The 24,822-nt window shown below is 36.3% G+C and overlaps 1 protein-coding gene across 2 annotated transcripts in view; it reads left to right on the forward strand.

Moving 5' to 3' along the window:
* Positions 1–3,042: 3,042 nt before the first annotated feature.
* Positions 3,043–24,822, forward strand: part of abcc1 (ATP-binding cassette, sub-family C (CFTR/MRP), member 1) — a 43,552-nt gene continuing 21,772 nt past the window's right edge. For both annotated transcript variants that reach the window (XM_049467883.1, XM_007235343.3), the window contains exons 1-14: positions 3,043–3,166; positions 6,852–7,028; positions 8,023–8,148; positions 9,099–9,236; positions 10,065–10,190; positions 10,292–10,353; positions 11,288–11,419; positions 14,308–14,535; positions 17,681–17,858; positions 19,055–19,216; positions 20,877–20,969; positions 22,422–22,625; positions 23,734–23,880; positions 24,692–24,779. In XM_049467883.1, coding sequence (XP_049323840.1) covers positions 3,119–3,166; positions 6,852–7,028; positions 8,023–8,148; positions 9,099–9,236; positions 10,065–10,190; positions 10,292–10,353; positions 11,288–11,419; positions 14,308–14,535; positions 17,681–17,858; positions 19,055–19,216; positions 20,877–20,969; positions 22,422–22,625; positions 23,734–23,880; positions 24,692–24,779 — 1,909 coding nt within the window. In that variant the 5' untranslated portion in view covers positions 3,043–3,118. The remainder of the gene's footprint in view (positions 3,167–6,851; positions 7,029–8,022; positions 8,149–9,098; positions 9,237–10,064; positions 10,191–10,291; positions 10,354–11,287; positions 11,420–14,307; positions 14,536–17,680; positions 17,859–19,054; positions 19,217–20,876; positions 20,970–22,421; positions 22,626–23,733; positions 23,881–24,691; positions 24,780–24,822) is intronic.

Here is a 24,822-nt window from a genome sequence, read left to right on the forward strand (position 1 = left end):
TCAGCAGAGCTCACTGATAGGCCAGAGATCTTTAAGGCTTGTGCTGGTCATGCAGTGTTGGGCACGTTACTTTGAAAAAGTAATTAGTTATAGTTACTAGTTACTTCTCCAAAAAGTAACTGAGTTAGTAACTGAGTTACTCCACTACAAAAGTAACTAGTTACCAGTAAAAGTAACTATTGCGTTACTTTTGAATTCCTGTCAAGTTTTGAATTTAAATTCTAAATTCAACTGCGCAAAGCGTTATTAACTAGTGCGCTATAGATCATTAAAATAGGGCCCAAGCACTAAACCAACACTTCTATCTTCTGTAAATAAGATCAGATGAACAAACACTCACACACTGTCCTGTGATGCACTAAGGATCTTCTGTATGTTTTGTAACTTTAACTTTAATTCTCATACTCATATCTAGACAGACAGACTGCACTCTGCATTTGAATGCAAAACACTTAGCACTTTAGCCACTCAGTGCCCACAGCTGTGGAGACATGACGTTTGCTCATATTTTATTACTGGTGTATGTTATATCTGATATGATGTAATCTAGTATTTGCATATTTATTTTTCACTCTGCAATTCATTCACTTCCACCCTGACAACAGATTTTTAGTTATTTCACCATTTAACTAAACACTGCACACTAACTCACACTATGCTAAGTCTGCTCTGATGATATTTACTGATTCACTGTTTTGACGTACAATTGTACTGAGAAACCAGTATATACTTCTGTAGCCTAACTTAGACTATTATCATCAGCTATGCAAATTATAGTGCACAGAGCACCACCTGCTGGTTTCATATTATCAGTAAGAATGAAATATGAATGAAATTCAGACAATTGGGAGTTTAGTATTCTTATCAGCAAGTATGAAACAATAAAGAAAAAAACAGTCATTGAATTAAGTCCACTTTGTATAAATAAACCAGAATGCAGGAAATTGCATCTAATTTATTACATTTTTTGAGTGGGGCTCCATAACTGCCCCGACCCATCCATCTATGCCCTGCCCCAACAGTGTGTCCCCCTCATTAAAATGCTGCTGATGCCCCAGATAATTGATCATGCTCTCTCCCCTCATCACTTTCAATGGATGCTGGTCTGAACAGCTGTCTGTTTTCTGATGTTATAGAGAAGAGAATCCAGCACTTTCCTTAGAGCCAGTTTGCTGCCTTGACCAGCAAACTCGCTTGCATTGGCAGCAGCTTGAAAAAAGAAGTGGTGACTGATTCACATGTATCAGAAGAGGCTTGTGTTTGTCCTCTTCTGAGCATTGCAAGTGACAAAGCAGATCCTAGTTGAGGGCATGGGATAATTGGCCAATCTAAATTGGGGAGAACAGTTTTTATTACTTTATTTTAAAGTCTGATACCTGTAAAGAACTCTTCCCCATGTCAAGTAATTAAGACAAAACGAGATGTGAATGACTGCAATCTATTGTGTCTCATTAAATCTCATAAACCAGTCTGGGTATTACTTCATCATTTTCCATGTTTCCATGTTCTTCCAGTGTCCATGTGTCTCTGCAAATCTGGAGATTTGGTGCCTGATAGCTTATGCCGACCATAAACCTAACGATTTTTTAAGGGTTTCTGTTGCAGACAAATTTCCAGATAAATGGAAGTCTTGCTAGAGTCGAGTTGCGGTTGCGTCATCTCGATCGTTCAGTGTAAGGTGGTAAGGATTGAAGGTTTAAGTAACTTTTTTCTGTCCTGCCATTCCGATAAAATCAACCATGATTAATATTATCATAAGTCCTGAGACTTGGCTCACGCAAATTGTGACGTGAACAATGTCAACAACCAATAGGAGAAGAGCTACGGGAAGACGCAAGACAAGAATATTTTGTGACTGTTGCAGATTTACTTACATTTTTAAAAATATTTTTTATTACAATTACAATTAGAATTTGTAGTAATGTTTATTATCAAACATGAAACCTTTTTAGTTAATGCATGAATAGAAAACTTCAAGATTTAGGTGTGTAATATCAGGCAGAAAAATGACAAAAATCCTGGCCTGTTAAGGGGTTAATAAATACACATTTTGCAAGAATAATGTTCTTCATTATAATAATGAAGAATAATGTTGAATAATGAAGAATAATGTTATTCAAAGGCAAATAGCAGTATAGAACTGAAACTGTGATTCTTTGCTGTACAAGGTTGTAGCAAAAAAGTGGGGGGAAAGAAGCTTATAGGCAGAGTTGAACACAAAATATATTCTGTTAAAAAAATTAAAAACTAACAGAGTGGCAGAAAAATCAGTCTTTGATAAATCACAGTAGCGATATACACATTATTTGTGATTTAATATGTAATATGTATTGTATGTAAACTCCACCAGAAGCGTGATGGGAAATAATTACAGAAATAATCTAGTTGCAGTCTTACAAATAGTGATCCCAGTCTGTGACTAGTCTGTGTTTAAAAAGTGATTAAAATTCTGTGACTCAAAAGACTGTGACTTGTCTTTAGATGTGAGAAGTGTCAGACTCTAGTCTGATAAAAGTTTTTTTCAGAGTCTTTTCAAAGTCGTGTATTGTATGGACAGCACAAGACTTAGACTGACAAGACTGTTCTGTATATTTAAAACACATTATAACCTAGAACTTTCATAAACCAAATATGATCTAATATTCCTGAAATAGTTTATTTTTTTGATTTTCTTAAAAAAAAATTTGACCTGTTGTGAATGGAGCACACTTTCACACTAAAGCACCGTGAATGACTTTGTTCACAACATTACCTACTTAATTATATAGCTAAGTTAGATGTTTTTGTTACAAAAAAAAATCATGTGCTATATGTAATACGTTTAATCAGCAACCTCAGCAGTATAACACATCTTGTTTATTATTTTTTTAATTATTATTTTAAAACATATTAAACGCATGGAACAGAATGCACTTTTTATACATTAATGTAATATACTTATAAAAACGCGAAGTCACGTTTCTAATGATGTAATAGTTAGTTTGTGTTGACCTTATTCTGCGCTGTGAGCGGGCGCGCGGTTATAGCGCCCCCTGTCGGCGCTGTGTCTCAGTCTGTACAGCAGGAATGAGAGCAACGCGACTCTCTCCACCAAAACACAGAAAATAAACCGCGGCGAATGGGTATTGATCATTTTTGCAGCGTGGACGGCTCTGACCCTTTCTGGGTGAGTGAATGTGTGGGTGGCAGGTCTGAACAGCGCGTGTTTGTGTGTTTATTTCGCTCCTGAATATACAAAACACGTTGGCAGGTATCAGCCGGTCTCCTAACCAGCTACTTAGGCAGGTAGCTAGCATTAGCTTTAGCGGTAGCATTAGCTAAACCGGCCTGCTGGCTGCGTTTAAACGCTCTAGAAATGCAGAAATAGACTTTGTTTGTATTTTTGTAGTCCTGTCACATTTCCCCTGTCGCAGTTTCTGTTTTTTCAGGCTTGTTATTCGGGCATTTTTACTTTAAAGTGGGCAACGTGTTAGCTAGCTTGCAGCTCGAGCCCCAGCGGTGTGTTAGTTATATAGTTAGCTGTATAATCCGGTCACTGCGCGCGGAGTGTTTGTGCAGTTTGTGTTATTTGGAAAACGGCAGGTTTAATTGATGCGGTATGTGATATTTCAGCACAGGTGATTTTTCTGTTTTAATTCAACACGAGGCTGTCGGGCTAACTTACAAAAACAGCAGCTACCGGCTTTATTATGGGTGAGAAGGTCTTGGTGAAGTTCATTGCCTCAGTTCTTAATGCGCTCAGCTGTTTTGGAGATTCAGATTACAAATGCTGGAACAGAAGTACAGTAAGAGCAGGCAGGCTGTTATTCACTGTATTTAACATAACCTAATGTTAAAATGTCAGCATGGCATGTTTATAACGTGTAAGGCAGACTGAGAACTGAGAGTTGTCGGTCACGTGCCTTTATATTGGCTGTTAGCTATAGTTTCTCGTATTAATTGTGGCAACTAGCTAGTTTAGGTACCTTAGGTAAGCTATTTTGATGGGGCCTCAAAAGCAAAATAATAAAACCACTGAAATGTTATAAACACTCAAACTGAAATAAAAGCAGCTTGAGGATAAAGTGTGGTTAGTCAAGCTTCTCTTAGTCTGTTCACTAACTCGCAGACAATTGTAGTTCCACAACTAAGAGTGTAATAAAGATGGGTGTTCATAGCCGTTTAAGCGTTAGTCTATAGGGAACCCTCCATTGATATCAGTTAAGATAAGAATTATTTGTAATTTTCTTTTTACCAGGGATTTTTTTTAATCAGATATTTTAAGGCTCCTTTGGTTAATGTTATATTGCACACAAATAACAAAGCAGTACAAATGAAAAACTTTACAGACATGGTTCTTCCCTTGTTAAAAAAAAAGTGTATTAAGTAAATTTTTAAAAGTATTCTTAACATGGAAAAGTACATACTTTTTTTTATTCAAATATGTACTCAAATACTAACAAAATGTACTATTTTGGAGTAACTGACTACAACTTAAGTGTGTTTCAGTTGTAATTAAGCTATATTTAAAAACAATGTAAAAGTATTACATTTTTCGCACAACTTCTCTGAACTTTATGTAGATTTATGTATGTGTTTTTAAACACCTTATTTAATGCTCTTGTTTTTAATGCTATTTTATATATTTGTCTTTCTTTCTTTCAACACATCATATAATTTAAAACATTTTATTGAAATACAGAGAAACTATTTAATGTGTATTTTCATGAAGCATATACAATTGAAAATGCACTTTTAGGATTATTTACCTAATTTCAACATACTTTTAATGCTCTTAAGTATTCTTCCTTTTCACAGGGGTCAACATAGAACCAAATAGGATTATTTGATGGCATTGCATAGTAAAGAAGCCTCAAAAAGCAAAATAAAAGTACTAATGTGATAAAATATACACTCTAAAAGTTAAAGCACCCAGTATCTCTCAGAACATGAACTGAAGTGAGTAAAACTCATTTTTGGATTGTGTAAATGTAATAGATTGTTTTTTGGAGCAGAGTGGGTACCGAAATATGCCAGTAATGCTAGTTTATGTTGGTTCCTATAGCTTATAAAATTGATTCTGTCAGATAACTTTGTTAGTAATTAAGGATCCCCGAAGGACAAAATAAAGTACTACCAACGCTCAAGAAGCAGCTTAAGGAAAAGTGTGTTGTATAATTTGGTCAGCACAGTAGGATGACCACATTGTACTTGAGTTCTTGGAAGGGGGTGAACACACCCATTTCCAGAACACTTCTCCTTTAAGCTTTATTAGATGTTTAACTGACCTGAGCAGAGAAATCACCCAACTCTGCTGGACCTGCTATGACATAATCAACCCTTAAACAATTTTGTGGTGTTTAAAGTCTAAAAATAGACACTGTTGGCCTTCATAGATGTTCCAGCAGTGGATTTTTCCACTGTTAAATAGGCTGCTCATTCATGCGTGCTGCAATAAAAACTAGGAAATAGTGCACAGGTTGACTGTTATGGATAGTGCTGTATTGGGAATATGTTGATGCTCATTGTCACTAAACTATACCTTGTAGTTAATGCATTACAAATCATAAGTGAATGTTTGATATGACATAATGTATCATTTACAATTATATAATTAATCTCTCTAAACAAATAGAAAGATTAGAAAGACGTTCTTGAACGAGTCATTAAAAGAAACATTTCATGCCTCCCTATAAATCAACTGCAAATTTTAAAATGAAAAACACGTAAACAAGTCTGATAAAGTTAAAATAAGTTGAACTAAACATTTAAATACAGTAATCAAAGATATGTTTGGAGGGAAAAGGGTGCAGCAACTCAAACACCCTTCCTGTTAAGCATGGGGGAGGTTGGGCTGTTTGGGCTTACGCTGCAGCTAGGGAATATTCACTGGTAGAGGGAAGTATTGATTTAATAAATAACATTATAACACAATGCTAATATTTTTTATATTTCAGAGAAATCTTTTTCACTCTTGTTGCTGGAAAAAAATGTCCATGCTGAAATATACGTATTTATTGTTTTGTATTTTATCTTTTGTTGTGGTATAAAGATTGGTATTAAGAACCTGTTGGCACAGAATACAAATTGTCTGGTATTGCGACATCCCTCTGGACCATCTGTAATCATAAAATGATGTAGATGAAGAGAAAATAGCTACTACAGCAAGACAATCATCCTCAACACATCTTAAAATACACAGTGAACTTCCTCAAGAGGCACAAGCAGCAGGTTTTGACATGGTCCTTACAGTCTGAATAGACTGAACAAACAAACAAACAAAAAAAAAACAATGCAACAAGACAACCCTAAAGAATCACAACTAGAAGTCTTTTGTAGTTTATTGAAAATTATTTTATTATTAGGGCTGTATGTTTAATAAAAACCTGATAGTTTTAAATAAGATTTTGTATTGTGTAAGTTTTTCTTATTAAATACTTAGAGTATTATTTATATTATTATTACTTTTAAATATATACATCTAGTCATTTCTGTTTAAGTGTGATTTGGCTCATGTTAAAATAAAAGGTCTTTCTGTCCTCTCTCTCTCTGCTGTGCACTCAGGCGGCTCCCAGGGAGATCTTGACCAAACTTGCTCGTACGATTCACTTATCTGACCAGTCAGGAGTTGTGGAGTGTTTGCAAAGCTTAGCTCTCCACCTCAAATCATTAGTTTGGTGTGTGCTGATGCTTCACTCTGTGCACTTAACCCTGTTATGTTGTTTCCATAGAATGAGGCCCAGACTTTTGCCTATGAGCCTGTTTCTCTGGTTCCAGCAAAGAATCCATTGTTAAAACTTCTTAAATAAAGACTTCTGGGCACTCTGCTGTGATTGGATGAATAATGACTGTCAATCTCATTTTCTTGGCAGGATTGGAACCGCACATGGCACACACACAATCCAGACTTGACCCAGTGTTTTCAGAACACACTGCTGGTCGTGGTCCCCTGTTTCTACCTCTGGCTCTTTGCACCGTTCTACTTCTTGTACCTCAAAAGCCATGATCGTGGATACATATGTATGACCCACCTTAATAAAGCCAAAACAGTAAGTATAAATTCAGAGACACACTTTGAGGCAGTTTACCACACATAGATTACACACAGCACTCTGAATGGAGATTTTCCATGAAAGGAAAATAATGTCCATGCCTAGGTTGGACTTAGATGAACAAATACAGTAGTTTTTTTGTTGTGGCACAAAACATCCTTGTTTCTACACTTGCTGTCCAACTTATCTGCTTCACTGAACATATAGGAGCTCTTTGTAGTTCTACAATTACAGACATCCATCTTTTTCTCTGTATATTTTGTTATCCTTGTTTCACCCTGTTCTTCAATGATCAGGAACACATAAGACCACCACAGATCAGCTATTATTTGGGTGGTGTGTCATTCATTCTCAGCACTGTTTGTTTGTGTGTTGTGCTGGTGGTCATGGATCGGACACAGCAGTGCTGCTGGTGTTTTTAGACGCTTCGTGTTCACTGCTGGACTGAGAATAGTTCCCCAACCAGAAAAATAAAGTCATTATCATTTTGTGGGCAGTGTGACCACTGAAGAGGGACTAGAGGATGACCAACACAAGCCTATGTCCCCTATTTTATATCTAAAAGGTGAACCAGCTATATAGATGTGTCTAAGCACTGTGTCCACTCATTTCAATCACAATAAACACTCTTAATAAAGTTAAATAAGGCCAAACATTGTAGTAGCAGTGGCTACGCATTTGTGAATACATTTCTTAAATTAAAGTTAATTATTTTAGTCAGAAACCATGCACACCAGACTTTGATAAGAGCTAATACATAATGTTCTGTGTGTATCTTTTAATGCACTGTTCTAGTGTTTAGCAAAACAGAGTTTTTACTTCTTTCAACATTTCTTCACTACAATCAGTTATGCATAAAATTACATCAGTTTTGATTGTGGTACTCTCAGTACGTGTTATGGATGTTAGTTGTGAAACTGCCGAGTTCTCCCTCTGAGTGTTGTGTTAAGATAATATTTCTTATCTCAATATTTTCCCTCTGCTCTGATAGGTTACAGGGTTTTTGCTGTGGATTATCTGCTGGGCAGATGTTTTTTACTCTTTCTGGGAAAGAGGCCACGGAGTCGCGAGCGCTCCCGTTTACCTAGTGAGCCCCACGATCCTTGGCATCACCATGGTGAGATTTTTATTTAATTTAACTCTAATATACAGTATACACATACAGCCAAGAATACTTACTAGGCCAGGGATATATAAATAAACACTCCTATCTTGATATGTTTCAGAGAAATGTTTATATATGATATGATTAAACCCTAATAAAGATTAATGTTAATGCATCAATATTTATTTAAAACACTATAAATAAAACACTTGAACTATATAAATAATAAATGCTATTTCTAATTGGGTGTCTAAGTAAGTATCTTAGTGATTTAGTAAAATGACCTGGATGATGTTTGATAAATTGTGCAAGGCTGCACGCTGAGTCATCCATCCAGAAACCAAACCACTTTCACACAAACCACTTATGAATTTTATTTTTTTGGAAACAAATTACATTCAGGTGATGACCCAAAAGCAGCCGTGATATTACAGTAGATCTTTTTTATATCTTGTATAAAATGGTTTTGATTATAGCAATATTGATTACTTTTTGTATGACAGTTAAGTTAGCTTTTGAATAAGTACTTAAACACAAAAATAACAATAAACACATACTACCTAGATAAGGCATTCTGGATAAATTGTGTTAAAATGCTCTATTTTTTTTTCTCTCAGCCCTTACCATATTCAAATTAATCTGTTCTGTGGATTATTGAAATTATGTGGTATTTCCGACTCTGGGAACCTGAGGTGTGTATACTGCACATACTGCCCTAAAAGTAAAAAAAAACAAAGAATAAAACACTGCAGCTCCATAACACTGAAATATCAGCTGTATCAGAGCCCAGTGAGAAGGTATCTGTTGAGAACTCGCTGAGAGAGAGGAAGTTGTTTAGCCCTCTCTCTGTTTTTATTGACAGTATTTGCATGTTGCTCTCAGTGTAAACCACAGGCCATTGTGTAAAGTGTCACAGCTGATTTGTGCGTATGTTAATCTGTATGCTTGTGTTTGTCTCACAGTTGCTGGCGACATTGTTGATCCAGTATGAGCGGATAAAGGGAGTCCAGTCCTCTGGGATAATGCTGAATTTCTGGCTTGTTGCTACAGTGTGTGCCACAGTTACCTTCAGATCCAAAATCCTGCAGGCTGTGAACGAGGTGAGCCTTTATTACAGCACACACTCTGCATCACTGCTCTCGCACTGACTGTGTCAAAGATGACAGTAACTTTCCTGCTGTAGGTCTAGAGTTGCAGCGGTAACCAGTTTCATGGTAGACCATGGTATGAAAATGCACAATTCACCACAGACTCATCTAATGAGTGCATTCAGGAATTTCAAGTTGGAGCCATTGCTGACACAAATGTGCACAATGTTTGTTAATGTAATTTTCTTGCCGTTTGAGGCTTAATGCAAACAGAAAATTGGATGTAAAAACTCATTATTTCATTTTGTTTTTAAATGTAGTGCAATGTTCAAGAAAAATGGACAAATCTGAAAATCAAGAGAAGATTCAGCTTTACATTTTTCTAGAAATTCTGTTTGTGAAAGGCTGAAATTCATTTCAAATTTAGCTTGATACTTTTAGAAAATTAAACTACTAAAGGTTACACTGACCCCATTGCATACAAAAGTCTGTTAAACCCAGTACTGATTAGAGGAACACTAACAGGTCTGTGATATGTGCTGGACCACATAATTTGCCTCTCATGTCAGAGCTTCCACTTTGTATTTTTCAGCAGGATAATGCTCACCCACAATTTTTTTTTTTCATTAATGCTTTTGCCCTTTTGCGTTTTTCCCTAATAAACATTCTTTCTATCTTATACTGTAATAAATTATAATTACATCTATTTATGACACTCAACATTTAGTTTTTGAATGTGCATGTAATTTATTATGTATCCTGTGAGTAACTTTTGGACAAGATTGTCTGTTAAATAAACGATTGTAAATGTAAGTGAATTGTTGTTCCTTTGCTCTTTAGCCGGAGACTGTCAATGTGTTCAGATACAGCACCTTCTACATCTACTATGCCCTGCTGCTGATCTCGCTCATCCTGTCCTGCCTCTCAGACCAGCCTCCGCTTTTCTCTCAGGCAGTCAAGGACTCGGTGAGTGCCTAATCAGAGCTCTTTGTAAACCTAATTTCTGTCTAAATTAGCTGCTGATGAAGGATGATTATGATGTGCCTAAGAGTTGTTTGTTGGTGCAGAATCCGTGTCCAGAGGCTGGAGCTTCCTTCCTCTCCAGGATCAGCTTCTGGTGGATCACAGGGTGAGAGAAACTGATGAAAGACTGTATGGGGTCTCAAGATGGTCCATGATGTTCGTCAATGTATATGAATACATTTTTGGTTAATAATTTAGCACCTCTTTAGGCACTTTGGGTCTTGGATAAGCTTGAATAATGATAATTTTATACATTTAATTACCATCTCCAGCATTGTGGTAGTAAATTATATATTTGTGTCCAGGTAGGGCTGCAGACAATTTTTTTTTTTTTTTTAGTTTTCGAGTTATCTGATTTGTTTTTTCTGTTAGTCGATTAGTCAAGAATGATTTCTGCCATGTTCTCCATCTATAAAAACAAGAGAAACAGCTAAAATGTGGAAAGCACTGTTATTTAGTGTTTTTGTAATCTGTTGTGTTTGGGCACTATTGGAGACAGATAGAGTTCAGTATAAAATATGTGAGTGAGCCCATATACTCCCATTATCTCCCATTGCGTTTTTGTCTCCAGCAATTAAGGAAGTTTGGTACTGTTATAAATTAACGATTAGTCGACAATTACATTTGTGGTAAATTTAGTAAAACATAGTGAAAAAGTAGCAAATTTAAATAATCGATATTGACAATTATTTCGACGAATTGCTGCAGCCCTAGATCCAGGTTAAAAAGGTTTCTTGTTAAAGAGCCTGTAGCGTAGTGTCTTTCTCTCATTGTAATATAATTATAACATAACTACCCATTGGTTGTAATACAGTTGAGTCATAAAATTGCCAAAATGTAATTTAACAATATGCTAAAACAAAACAAAAAAACAATAAAATAAGTTATTGATTTATATAATTTTGTATTTATTGATATTTACACTGATTAATGCTAAATTATTCTGTGGGTTGTGTTGGATTCAGGTTGGAGCTGTTGGATTTGTTTTCTCAACACTGTGAGGATTGTGTGGATGTAACAGTGTGTTTTGTTTTGCTCAGGCTGATGGTGCAGGGATACAAAAGGCCTTTGGAGGAGAAGGATCTGTGGTCTCTAAATGCAGAGGATCGTTCTCATACAGTGGTGCCACAGCTGGTGCGGCGCTGGGACCATGAATGCAGCAAGGGCAAAAGGTCAGATTCAGAGAGAAGAAAGATTGAGAGCTGTTAGAAAGGCTTTGTGTCTCTCTCCTGGGAGCCCGGATCTGGGTAACCATGGTTTAGGGATAAGGAAGCAAACGTGCACCTTAATATATCATGGTGACAAGTATATATGTGCACAGAAACAATACAAACACATATAAAAAAAATCGGTATAAAGTCTCACACATATACTTTGACTGTCAAGGAATGTATACTAGATGTTTACCAGTGTCTTCAGGGCATCTAATTGTTTAGGTTATCCCTTTTCATTGCCCTACAGACTTGAAAAAATAAGACGCTCCATGAAAAATGTTGTCTTATTGTAACATGTGATTGAGATAAAATAACTAAACAAATTGAAGAAGTGTCTTTTAAACATAACATGTTTAAATAGCAGTTTTATTGTGAGGAAAGAGGTAGGACACCAAGTCCCACAAAAGCTGTTTTTCCAGAAGTAAGAACTCATTTAAACATTTCCTATAATCGTCTACCAGTCTCTGACATTGAGAGAAAATGTTCCCACTCCTACTCAGCTGTGTGATGTCAAGCCCCCCTCTGATACTATAAAGAAGTTATTGTTAAATTTGTGGACACAGTGCTGTGTTTGGTTTGTGCCAAACATGTCTTCTGTTTTTGTGTCCAAATAATTAAACTTTAGATTTATCTGAATAAAAAGTGCATTGTTCCAGAAGTTCTCTTCTGTTAAAATTAGGGCTGTGTATTGGCAATAACTTGGCAATAATATTCATATCATGGTACAGAGGTTACCATTTAAAGTATTGCAATATAGTGTGATGCTGTAAGCAGGTTAATATATTGCGATTGTTTAAATCAAATTTAGGAAATTTGTCATAGTATAAAAAAATGCTGTCATATTTATAGAATAGGAAAAGGAAAAAAGGACTCCTGGTAAATATAGCACACTCCTGGTGTAAAAAATCATGGTTTGATGGCTTGTGATCATCCATCTTCCTCTTGATTATATCCCAGAGGTTTTAAATTTGGTAAAATCAAAGAAACCATTTTTAAGTGGTCTCTATTTTTTTCCAGAGCTGTATTTCTTACTGTAAATGAAGATTTTCCACTGCAAAGAAAATATAATCTAGGACTAGGCTTTATCCCTGTCTGGGAAACTAACTCTTAAGTATTAAGTTTTATTCCCTCCATCTTGTTCTAATACAGATAGTAAACTAAGATGAGAGAAGCCTTTATTAAACCCACAGCTGAGAAATTTGCAATGCTACAGCAGCAAAAAGGACAGAACAGATGAATACAAGAGAACTTAACAATATTAAAAATATAGATCTAAAAAATATAACAAAGATTGGAGGACACTTGATTCCCCAATACATATTTTTTGTATTAAGCATTGACTGATGTTATTGCACATAGGCTGACAGTAAAAACAAAGAAACAGCAAATTAGTATTAAATAAGTGTAAATATAGCTATTGCACATTGTAGAGCAATACAGGAGCAATAATTAAGCAGTTTTATTGGCTATAGAAGAATTAAGAAGTGGTAAACTGTCTACTACAAATGTCAATACATTAAAGAAGACAGTTTTTTTTATTGGTAAATTAATTATTTCTCATGATTGTCTCAAAAACCTGTTCCACCGTTGGCAGCAGCTTGGTTTGATTATAATTACCAGTAATGTTTGTGCCACTGCTCTGAAACCATAGTCATGGAGACGCTGATTTGGGACCTACTGTTTTCTAACCTACCTAGCGTTTTCTAAACAACATGTCTCCACTTAGGAATAACTGTTAGGAGTGTGGTTTTATTCACTATAGAGTTGATGTGTCTGAGAATAGGCAGCTGATATCTGACCCATTTCTTCTGTGTTTTCGCACTGAGGGAAAGGTGAAGCTCAGAGCAGTAGAACAAAAACAAATCTTTTCTAGGAAGAATGACTAAAACATGTCAGAGAACTAAAACCACACCAGTTTTTTAAAATGTGAAGCACCATTGTAACATAATCTAATCTCTTCTTGAAGCATAACTTATTTTTGTTTAAAGTTGTCTAAATGAGCCTAATTATCATTATTCTAATTTGTGTTTCATTTTTTACAGCTAATACATTTTTAGTGTTATGGTAGAAATAATTATCCCTCTAACATAATAAAGCCTAATTAAAACATAAAATCAGTGGTCAGTGAGGGTGTCTACCTGTAAAACTCTATATAACAATAGAATAAACCCAAATAAACAATCATCAAATAGTCAGTGGTCAGTGAGAGTAACTATTTATACTAAACTGTATCACTTTAAAATAAACCCTTATAAACAAGTCATAGTTTGGATTGTGCAGTTTCACTAGAAGCTCCTCTGATTTACTTTAATGAAGGCTATACTGGTCTTCATTTTTTTTCCAAAATTTTTATCCCATTTCCTTCCCAATTTACCAGGCCAATGACCCAGCCCACTCATTAGAACTCCCCATATCACTAGTGATGCCCCAACACACCAGGAGGGTGAAGACTAGCACATGCTTCCTCCATTACATGTGAAGTCAGCCACCGCCTCTTTTTTAACTGCTGCTGATGCAGCATTACAGAGTAGCGTCACATCACACTCTGAGGAAAGCGCAGCGACTCTGTTCCGATACATCAGCTCACAGACGCCCTGTGTTGATCAACATCACCCTAGGAGTGATGAGGGGAGAGAGTGCCATCTACCCACCCAGACAGAGTAAGGCCAGTTGTGCTCTCTCAGGGCTCCGGTGGCCAATTGTGCTGTCTCAGGGCACTGGTGGCCAATTGTGCTGTCTCAGGGCTCCGGTAGCCAATGGCAAGCTTCATAAACAGGATTCGAACCAACATTTTTTTTTTTTAATACTGGTCTTTTTAATTCATCTTTTTGTTCTTTCTCCCTCAGGACAGATGATAAGACCATGTATTCCCCCAAGCGGCCATCGATGGCTGAGAAGAAAGATGGAAGGCCGGTAGAAGAGTCTGAGATTTTGCTCATTAAAGCACCTCAGAAAAGTGGGGACCCCTCACTCTTTCTAGCACTCTGCCGGACGTTCGGCCCTTACTTTCTCGTCAGCTCCATCTACAAGATCATCCATGACGTTCTAATGTTCGTAGGACCGGAAATTCTCAGGTAATGTTTTTGAAATTCTTATAAAAATTCTTTCCAACCAGTATAATATAGAGTATATAGAATCTGTGAACAGCAGCAATTAGTGTAGATGAACACAGATCTGATTGGATTGTAAACAGTATCCTACAATATGTACAAATATATGTAGACATCTCCCCTTTTGGTGTCCGGAATCATATGCTTCTATAAACCATTTGGATGTCTTTCTTATTGTAACGGCACAATAAAGGACCCTGCATAGACCCACCCTGGTATCACCTCTCACCTGAGATCCTCATATAGTAATCCACAGCTGGGTTAGCCAGCAGACCTCTTCTGACGGCGGGATCTGTACCTACTGTCTGTTCAAGGCAGCAGATCAGAAGGATGTCAGTAGTTTTAAAAAATGAGTTTTGCATTTATATCACAGCTAATCATGAACTAGCTTGTTTGTGCTTTGCCATTTAGCACAAGCTAACACTATCGTGTGGTAAACGTAACAGCTTAGCCCTTAATTGGTTCTCGTTATGTAAATGATTTGTGCAACATGTTTTGTATAACCTAGACCTACTCTAACTTGTGTAAAAAGAGGATTAATATGTCCTCTTTGAGGTAGTCAGATTATTTAGGCTCAGCTTTCTGACACAATGTAAAGAAAACCACTGTTTGACTCACATTATGCCAAAAAGTGAAACAGAAGTGATGATCCACAGATTTTGCCCAGTAGCAACAATATACAAATATTGAAGATTTATATTCATGATATATTCATTCTACATGTAAGATCATACAAAATTAAGTAACTATTAAGTAAAATGTATTCTTCAGTCTGGACATGGTTTTTCTAAGTTATTAGGTCTACAGTGCAGAGCGTATTGGTGGTCTTGCATTGTGTTGTGTTTCCTTTCTGTCTGGGGTTTGTTTTTCTTCATGCTGTGTCTGCTGTGAAGAGGTCTCGGAGTCTCTGTGGGAAGTTTTCCCTTCCTAAACACCAGCTGTGCTCTTCTGAGCAGGGTTTGCTTTAGCATGCTGGAAATGATCAAATTACAAACCGGTCCTGGAGCTCCTGAAGTCCTATTGAACTGTTCTCGTCTGTTCACAGGCTGCGGCGTGCCTGTAATTACCTCGTTAGCGTGCTTTTAATGGACCCAGAAGCAGGGAAACTGCATTCCAGCGTTTACATACTGCTGCTTGGGCAGGGACCGCCTACATTTCCTTTACCACTGATAAGATCTCACTACATGGCTTATGGTTTCAGTAGCTATTTATGGATTTATGCTTATATGCATTTGGTCTTTGGTCATACTTTTAAATTTGGGCCCAAAACTGTGCATTTTAGAAAACCCTCAATTTTAGAATTAGGGATTAATGCATGAAACTAGGGTTGGGTGATGTTTACATCTATACCATCGTACCATTTCAACATTACCAAGGTATGCAGTTCTACTGGGGGTATGGGTTTGCGCAATTCATATGTTTACGTTGGGTACATTTCCATCTAATTCTGGGTTACAGAAAAATTAGCTCAGTTTGGTAACACATGTTTAAGTCAATTGCACAATAAATGTTAAACCGTTGGTCTGATGATTTAAAAATGTTTAACACAGCAAATCAAGGATTTTACCTAACCAGTGAGATAACAATCTGTTCACAGAGGACATTAAAAACCATACTTAAAATGGTAGACAAGAATTACTCTGATTGTTGTTGTTTTAGATGGGCAAAAAAAGTGTAAAATGTGAAATGTAAGTAGTCAGTGAAACACCGACTACTGGCCTGCAAATGAATAGGTAGGATAGAGGAACAGACTGAACTTGGTGTTCTCATATTCTGCCATCCTTGTAATATTTGCTGACTCGTGTTGCACCAACTCTAGTCCTAAACTAATGCGAGTATTCAAGTGACATATCAGCTGTAGGTTTGTTTGTGCTCGTTATTCAGCCTAATTTCAAGATTACCTGAAGGTACTGTGTATAAACAGTGTTTTTTAATAAACTATCTGTGCACTTTCAAAGCTCTCAGTGCCACGTTGTAAATGTGGAGCTACTTTTAGCTAATTAATTCTACATCTAAGTTTTCTTTTTCGAGTTTACATATTCACACCTAATTACAGCTAACAACTATAACGTCTTCTGAGCAGGGGTGCCCAAACTTTTGCACACTTTTTGTACAAATGCATTTGTTGTACTGTTAAAAAAAGTTTTTCTTTTAATCTAAAACACAAATCGTTTTTACATAATAGTTGTGTGCAAAAGTTTGGGAACAATTGTCTGTCTAACATATATTTTCCTTTGAACCAAAAACATTCCTAGACCATTACACTACCACTATCTTATTTTTCTATATTTTTTTTCTAAAATGAGCTGTTACTTTTAACACCACATGTAATGGTACACACACCAACTTTTGTCTCATTGGTCCATAGAGTATTTCCCCAAAAGTCTCTTGGACCTTCAAGATGTTTTCTGCAAAATTGAGACTTTAAAATTAAGTTTTAATGTTTTTTTTTTTTTTTTTGCTTAGCAGTTGTTTTCCATGCAGGTGATTTTTGCCCAGTCTCTCTCTTATGGTTAAGTCATGAATGCTGATCTTAACTGAGGCAAGTGAGGCCTGCAGTTCTTTGGTTGTTGTTGTGGGGTCTTTTCTGACCTCTTTGATGAGTTGTCGCTGCACTCTTGAGGTAATTTTGGTTGGCCGGCCACTCTTAGGAAGGTTCACCACTGTTTGATGTTTTTCCATTTGTAGATAACAGCTCTCACTGTGGTTCACTGGAGTCCCAAACCTTTAGAAATAACTTTAGAATCTTTTCCAGACTGATAGATTATTATTTGTTCCTGAATTTATTTGGATATTGGCATGATGCCTAGATTTTAAATATCTTGGTCTATGTTGCTTTATCAGGCAAGTAGTATTTAAATTATTTTGTAATTGAGAACAGGTGTGGCAGTAATCAGGCCTGCGAGATAAACTACAGTTAAGTTGGGGAAACAGTGTAACTAACCACTGTACATCAACTTTGTGTGAAAAAGAAGCAAATTTCATCCACTGAGCTGGGGTGATCATGTTTCTTATTTTTTTGCAGACATGCTCTCTCTTAGCTATCTAATAGAGAAACTGGTGAAAATATGTTTTTCCTAACTTTTTCCTAAATATCTTTTCTCTGCAGGCTGTTGATCCAGTTCGTGAATGACTCTGACGCCCCCTCCTGGCACGGCTACTTTTACACAGCGCTGCTGTTTGTGTGCACCTGCTTTCAGACTCTCATCCTGCAGAAATATTTTCACGTGTGTTTTGTGACTGGAATGAGGCTGCGCACAGCTATTGTAGGTGCAGTCTACAGGAAGGTAAGAGATATATATATACATTAAATTGCATACGTTAACAAACGCACAATGTAGTTTAATCTAATGTAGTAATGTCAAAATATTCTAATGCCATGCAGGCCAGAGAAAGACACAGTAGACCACATATGACTTTTACATAGAAAAAGGCAGCCAGTCTTTTCGTGAACAAAGAAATGGTAAGGCTAAATTACCTTAGCTATTGCAATTATCCTAGCCCTTCAAGCTTCAATCTTTCAGCCAAGAGGTATTAAGCGGAGTAAACTGATACCAAACACGTTACTATTAGAATTGTGTGTAAAAATGAACTTGAATTTGCCATTTATCTGCTGTCCCTGGGTGGTTGTGGAGTGGCGGTCTGCTGCTGAAACAAATACCATATTTTTTGCACTATAAGGCGCACCTGATTTATAAGACGCACTATCAATAAACATCATTTTTTTTGGTCTGTTTTTATACATTTTATACAAGGCACACTGTATTATAAGGCCCATTTTATTCGACACTAGTAACTAGTAGTAGGAACTGGAGTGTTGCCATGTTTTCTTCTAAATTCAGCAGGTCTCGCCGCTAAGTTAAGTAAACAAAATTGTAATTCTTAAAAAAAATAAAAACAGTGCTGGATGTAAATGATCACAGATTTTTCTCCTGAAAACTGTTTATTTGGGTGAGTAAATCGCTTCTGTTTATTTACAGTAAGCTTAGATTTAAAGATTTCCTCTAAAGCTGGAGCATTAGCACCTGTGACGGGCTACACTGAGGAACCCTGAGTGTGTTTCGGTAAGCCAGGGTGATATTACCTAGAGGTTCATCCCATGTAGCTTGTTTTACCACGGTAAACACACAGACTACAGTGTGATATACTCACCTCTGAACAGCAAAATAGCTAGTGCTGTGGTTAGCGGCTAATGCTAATGCAGCTCCAGCAGTGATAGCCTGGGTTAACAGACTCACCTCTGGATAGCCAAATACTGCACATGATTTTTAGGAATTTTTAAGTGTGCTTTATAGTGCAAAAATACGGGTAGCAAAAAGCAGCAAACACAGCACTATATCTTCATGCTATAAATTCCACAAACTGTAAAATGATCATATACAATAGGTCTTGGTTCCTTTACTCACCAAGGTCCTTAATCTGATGTGATGTTCATCTCTTAGATCACAGACGTCACACATACGTTATCTTTTATCTGCTTTAGGCTCTGGTGATCACGAACGCAGCCCGCCGCACCTCCACAGTTGGAGAGATCGTGAATCTGATGTCAGTAGACGCTCAGCGTTTTATGGATCTTATCACCTACATCAACATGATCTGGTCTGCTCCACTTCAGGTCATCCTGGCCCTCTACTTCCTCTGGCAGGTAAGAGCTTGTTCACAAGTCCTGCTTTTCTTTTAAGTTTCAAAAACAAAGCCATTTTTCAGAGACATCAAAAAATCTTGTGATGAGTCACTTTATGATGTCCACATTGTTTTCATCAAGAACTACCTAAATCCCTAGTATCTCTAGTATGAATGAATGCAATGTGAGCTGATTTTTGTAACTTAAGTCTTGACTTTGCTCCTCTGCTTTAGGCAGCAATTCAGTTGACTTTAGTCTGGTAGAGTAGTGGGGTGGGGGGAACGGTAGGATTTTGGCTCTTGCTCATTAATATATTCATATATGCAAACATATTGCTTGATTGGCTAACAGCACTGCGAGGCTGAGAGACAAACTACAGTTAGAAGTGTTTTAAATTAAGGCACTTTTACACTAATAATAGTCTTTGCAATGTCATGTTACTTTACAACATGTGTAATGGCCTGCTAAGTGCATTCAGCCACTGACCTTATCTTAGTCTCCTGTAAAAAGCGAAATCACCAGAGATCCTATTTAAACCTAGTCACTTACACAGAGATGGGTAGTCCAAGTCCAGAAAGTAAAAATCTACCAGATTAATGTAGACACAGATGCTTTTTCTGAATATTTTCTTTTAAAAGCTACTGCAGAAGAAGGAGGTTGGAAGAGAGTTACATGTGCAGCTTGCATATACAACTCAGACATCTATTGTATTTTATAAAAAAAAGTAAAAGTGTTTTAAAAATTTTAGCGGAAGGAGACTTTAAAAAAAAAAATCCACAATATAAAAATATCTGTTAATCCTTTAAAAAAACATTCCAGTGGATTAAGGCACTGACACTATGATGAGGAGATTGCTGGTTTGAATCCTGGTCATGCTGTTTGGCATCAGTTGCTAGAGTCTGAGAGAGCACTATTGGCTATGCTTTCTCTGTGTGCATAGATAGCGCATCACTCTCCAAGTAATGTTGGTCAACACAAGGCGTTTACAAACAAATTTGACGTGGTATATTTTATCTTAAATGCCTGCAATTCATGAGTTCAAGTTCTTGAACTAGAACACAGGGCAAACAGTTGCAATTTGAAATAGAATTAAATTGCACTAGTACAATAAAAATATTTTTCTGTTTTATTTGGCATGTTGAGGTGGTTGCAAACAGCACCTATGGTGTTGTGTCATCAAAAACAGCAGAGCCATGTATTAACAAAACAAGTTAATGTGATTAGTTACACATCAATTATTCACACATCAATTATTTTTACAAAAAAAAAAATCTTTAGATTCAGATATCTATCAATATCGTTTGTCAATATCAACATGTGGAAGTGGTCACGTACCAATAAAAAATTAAATAATGCTACTATGCAGTATTTTCCCATATATCCGGAATGTAACCTTGAATTACTATTTAACCTGGAATTACTTCCTTGAATGTTGGAAACACTGTGCGTATTTGGAACCTAATGCATCTCATTAAACAATGTGAATAAACAGCACCAGCACCTGCTTCATATTCTGACTGGGAAACACTTAATATTTAGCTTTCTGTGTGAATGAAGGCAGCTCGGGTTTGTTCTACATAATCAAAGTGATTTAATCTCATGCTGAGATTTGTTTTGATGCTGGATATCTGTTCACTTTGCTGAGTGTGGAACTGCATGGGTGTTTCTCTTTTGTGTGCAGAATCTGGGTCCATCTGTGCTGGCTGGAGTTGCTGTGATGGTCCTGATGGTTCCAGTAAATGCAGTTATAGCAATGAAAACCAAAACCTACCAGGTAAGATTCCTTCCTCTGCCCAATATGCTTAATCATCCACATGATTAAAAATATGTTTGAAAGATGATTTTTTAATATTTGTTTAATGTTTTATTGAACAATTCTTTTTCCTATTATATAACAGTGGGGAGATGGTACTCTTCACCTCCCATATCTTCTCACATCTTCTCACATCTTCTTATATTGATTGATCGATCATAAAACATAAAACAATATAAATGTATAAGCTGATTGAAGCTACACAGTTGTATCTATGATGTTCTTGCTGCAGATCTATCCAGTACATTTAGATGTTTTAGAATTTGTCACTGATGTTTAATTTGTGCTGATAAGAAAATCTGCAGGTCTAAGAAAACAGAATAAATATGATTTTTTTTTGTAAATAAATTATATTATTTTATGTAACCAGTTTCTGAGGTCAAAACTGTGTTATGGCTCTAAATTCCCAAATATTTACAATTACCTCAAAAAGCATTACCCCTCCTATAATGTTTGGGATCAGTTTGGCCCCATTTAATATTTAATAGCTTTGAAAACTTAAATGTTTTCAAAATTTGTTTGTGTTTCACATTAAAATACTTACCTAATTCAATCCAGACCACACAATAAACATGAAATGTCTAATATTCCATGCACATTTTTTATTCACCCCTGTTTTTTGACTGGTCTGTTTGACCCAAGGCTGTTTTGGCTGTTATAAGCATATTTTACACACATTTATGTAATTTTGGGGTCACTTTTTTAATCATCATCCCTCTGCTTTAGGCCGCAATTCAGTAACACAATACTTGAAAGATTTGTAATTTAGAGCATTTATTTGCAGAAAATGAGAAAAAGGCTGAAATAACCAAAAAAGGTTGCAGAGCCTTCAGATCTTAAACAATGCAAAGAAAACAAGTTCATATTCATAAAGTTTTAAAAGTTCAGAAATCAATATTTGGTGGAATAATCCTGCACTCCTGGTGCAAAAAATTAAGCAGTTCAGCTTGGTTTGATGGCCCATAATCATCCATCTTCCTCTTGATTATATTCCAGAGGTTTTCAATTAGGTAAAATCAAAGAATCTTATCATTTTTATGTGGTCTCTTTATTTTTTTCCAGAACTGTACTTTTTAGAAGCTTTAAAATTAAAATGATGTTATTAAATTTGCAAATAACATCAATATTAAAAGCATTCTTTTAAAATTGGCATTGTTACGTTAATACTGGGCTGCCCCATTTTAACTAAAATTATTGTCCAATATTAGATCAATATATGGTAACATCTGCAGAAATATAGCAGTGCTATATTATTGTGGTTTATTAAAGACTTATTGGTGTATTGTATTCTTATGCAATATCCACACTCCAAATACCAGTGTGAAAAACAACCAGTTAGTAAGCTAGCTAGGAACCCTGCAGTGCTGTAGTCTTCTCCAAACTCTACACGGCTGCTGTTGTGTCTGTTCTCAGGTCGCTCAGATGAAGAGTAAAGACAACAGGATAAAGCTGATGAATGAGGTTCTGAATGGCATTAAGGTCCTGAAGCTGTACGCATGGGAACTGGCATTCAAAGATAAAGTGTCTACCATCAGAGAGAGTGAACTGCGTGTGCTGAAGAAAGCTGCTTACCTGGGTGCCATCTCCACCTTCACCTGGGTCTGCGCTCCATTCCTGGTAAGAGAGGACAGATAGCTTTTTAGCTATGTTATGAGTTGTTATTTTTATTCACAGTTTAATTTCTGTACACTGGTGTCTTGATTTAGCACAATTTTGTACTAAAAATGCTTAATATTAAAGCAGAATTATGTACGAGTTGGTATTTTTGCTTCTGTGCTTCCCTTTGAGTTGCAGTCTACTGCTGTAAACACAAATCCCACTTTGAGTGTCCCCTCATGTTCAGCTGTACACATGCATTTGTTGACAGGCTAAGATACTCAGTAAAAGAAGAATTTGGACTGAGTTTGTAGTGTATTATATAGGATTTTACACAGATATGACTCTGGTTACAGCTGGTGCTTTAATTTGTCAATTTTTAGTTTATAATCGCTAGGGCTGCAACGATTAGTCGATATAATCGACAATGTCGATTATTTAAATTTGTCTACTACAAATTTCATGGTCGACAAATCGTTAATTTGTAACAGTACCACATTACACAAAGTGCTGGGGACAGAAGAAACTTGGTCTGTGTCTCCAAAAGGGCCCAAACACAACAGATTACATATTTATTCACTAAATATCAGTACTTTCCATGTTTAAACAACATGTGGACTTTTAAATGCCTTTTAAATCTCATGTTTAGCTGTTTTTCTGTTGTTTTTAGAGATGGCGAACATGGCAAAAATAATCGTTGACTAATCGAAAAAAATGATCAGCAGATTAGTCAACTGCCAAAATAATCATTAGCTGCAGCCCTAATTATGATTTAACTTGGATTAAAGTGTAGAATATTTAAATACATGTGGTATTCATGATACAATGTGATGTGCAGAAAGATAAAATAGAAAGAAAATAGAAAATACACTGCAATACACTCTTTCCCTATTACTAATTACATTAGTGATGAGAAGTAGACTATTGTTAATTTGACTTCATGGAAGATTTATTACATGTACATAACAATAAGCTGTAACTGGATGGGGGAGGGGGGGGGGGTTCTTGTAACTGATAATTTTGATATAAGACCTTCATGTCTATGTAAAATGTGTTATGATTGTTACAAAAGTCCGTAGTTGCTTTTTATTTAGTTTTAACTGTCTATTTCCTCTTTTTTCTCTGCTAGGTTGCTCTCTCTACGTTTGCTGTGTACGTTCTGGTGGACGAGCACAATGTCCTCGACGCTCAGAAAGCCTTTGTGTCTCTGGCTCTGTTCAATATCCTGCGCTTTCCTCTCAACATGCTACCCATGGTCATCAGCAGCATGGTGCAGGTCAGTCTCAGTAAAGGCCAAAGAACAAGAGGAGATGTGAAGTACTGATAAGAATCTCACACTGCTGTCACATCCTGAGGTTGAATTGCACTTCAGTTCACACCCTATCTATTTATCTCTCTCACTTTGTGCATCAAAAGGAGGCTGACTGAGAAGAGTTAAATTAATATATGTGTGTATACATGTCTGTTCTAGGAAATTATTATGACTGCATACATTATTGCATTGTGTCATTTTTATTTATTTTCCTTTTTATTTTTCCTATAACTTTTTAATATACAGATATGGAACCAGTAAGTGATGTTCTTTTAAACTTAGAGAGTATAGAAAAGTGCATATCAGGATTTTATACAGTTTGAATAATTAAGTCAGAGTATATATCAGTGTCTGCATCAGAATAGAAATAGTGGTGTCCATGCATTCTTTATATTAATATTAACAGCTACATATAGATTATAGGGCTGAATAATGGCAAGAAACTAACGATTGAGTGCATATTGCATGATGTAATTCAGATATCATTACCAAGATGTTTTTTGCCCCCATAAATTTGGTGTTACAGAAAAGTTTACTTTTTTATCCAGTGAGACCTGTGGGATCTGAAGAGTAGAACACTGACTAGAGTCTGAAGTCTAGCGGCCAGGGTTTTTCAAACACAAGATAAAATGAACTGTTTACTAAATATCCATATTTGCAAGCCACTGTAATACATTGATATATGATATACACTAGCTGAAGTTCATTCTTCTCACCTGTCAGATTAGGTTAACACCCCTGCCTGTAGTAAAGCCTCTCTGTGTTTTCCCTGCAGGCCAGTGTATCTATGAAACGTCTGCGAGTGTTTCTGTCTCACGAGGAGCTGGATGAGAACAGTGTTGATCGCAGAGCTATTACTGGCTGTAAGTCTCACCCTTTAGTCTAATATTGAATTAGTGTTATTTA

This window comes from Astyanax mexicanus, chromosome 19, assembly GCF_023375975.1.
Source record: "Astyanax mexicanus isolate ESR-SI-001 chromosome 19, AstMex3_surface, whole genome shotgun sequence".
NCBI lineage: Eukaryota > Metazoa > Chordata > Actinopteri > Characiformes > Acestrorhamphidae > Astyanax > Astyanax mexicanus.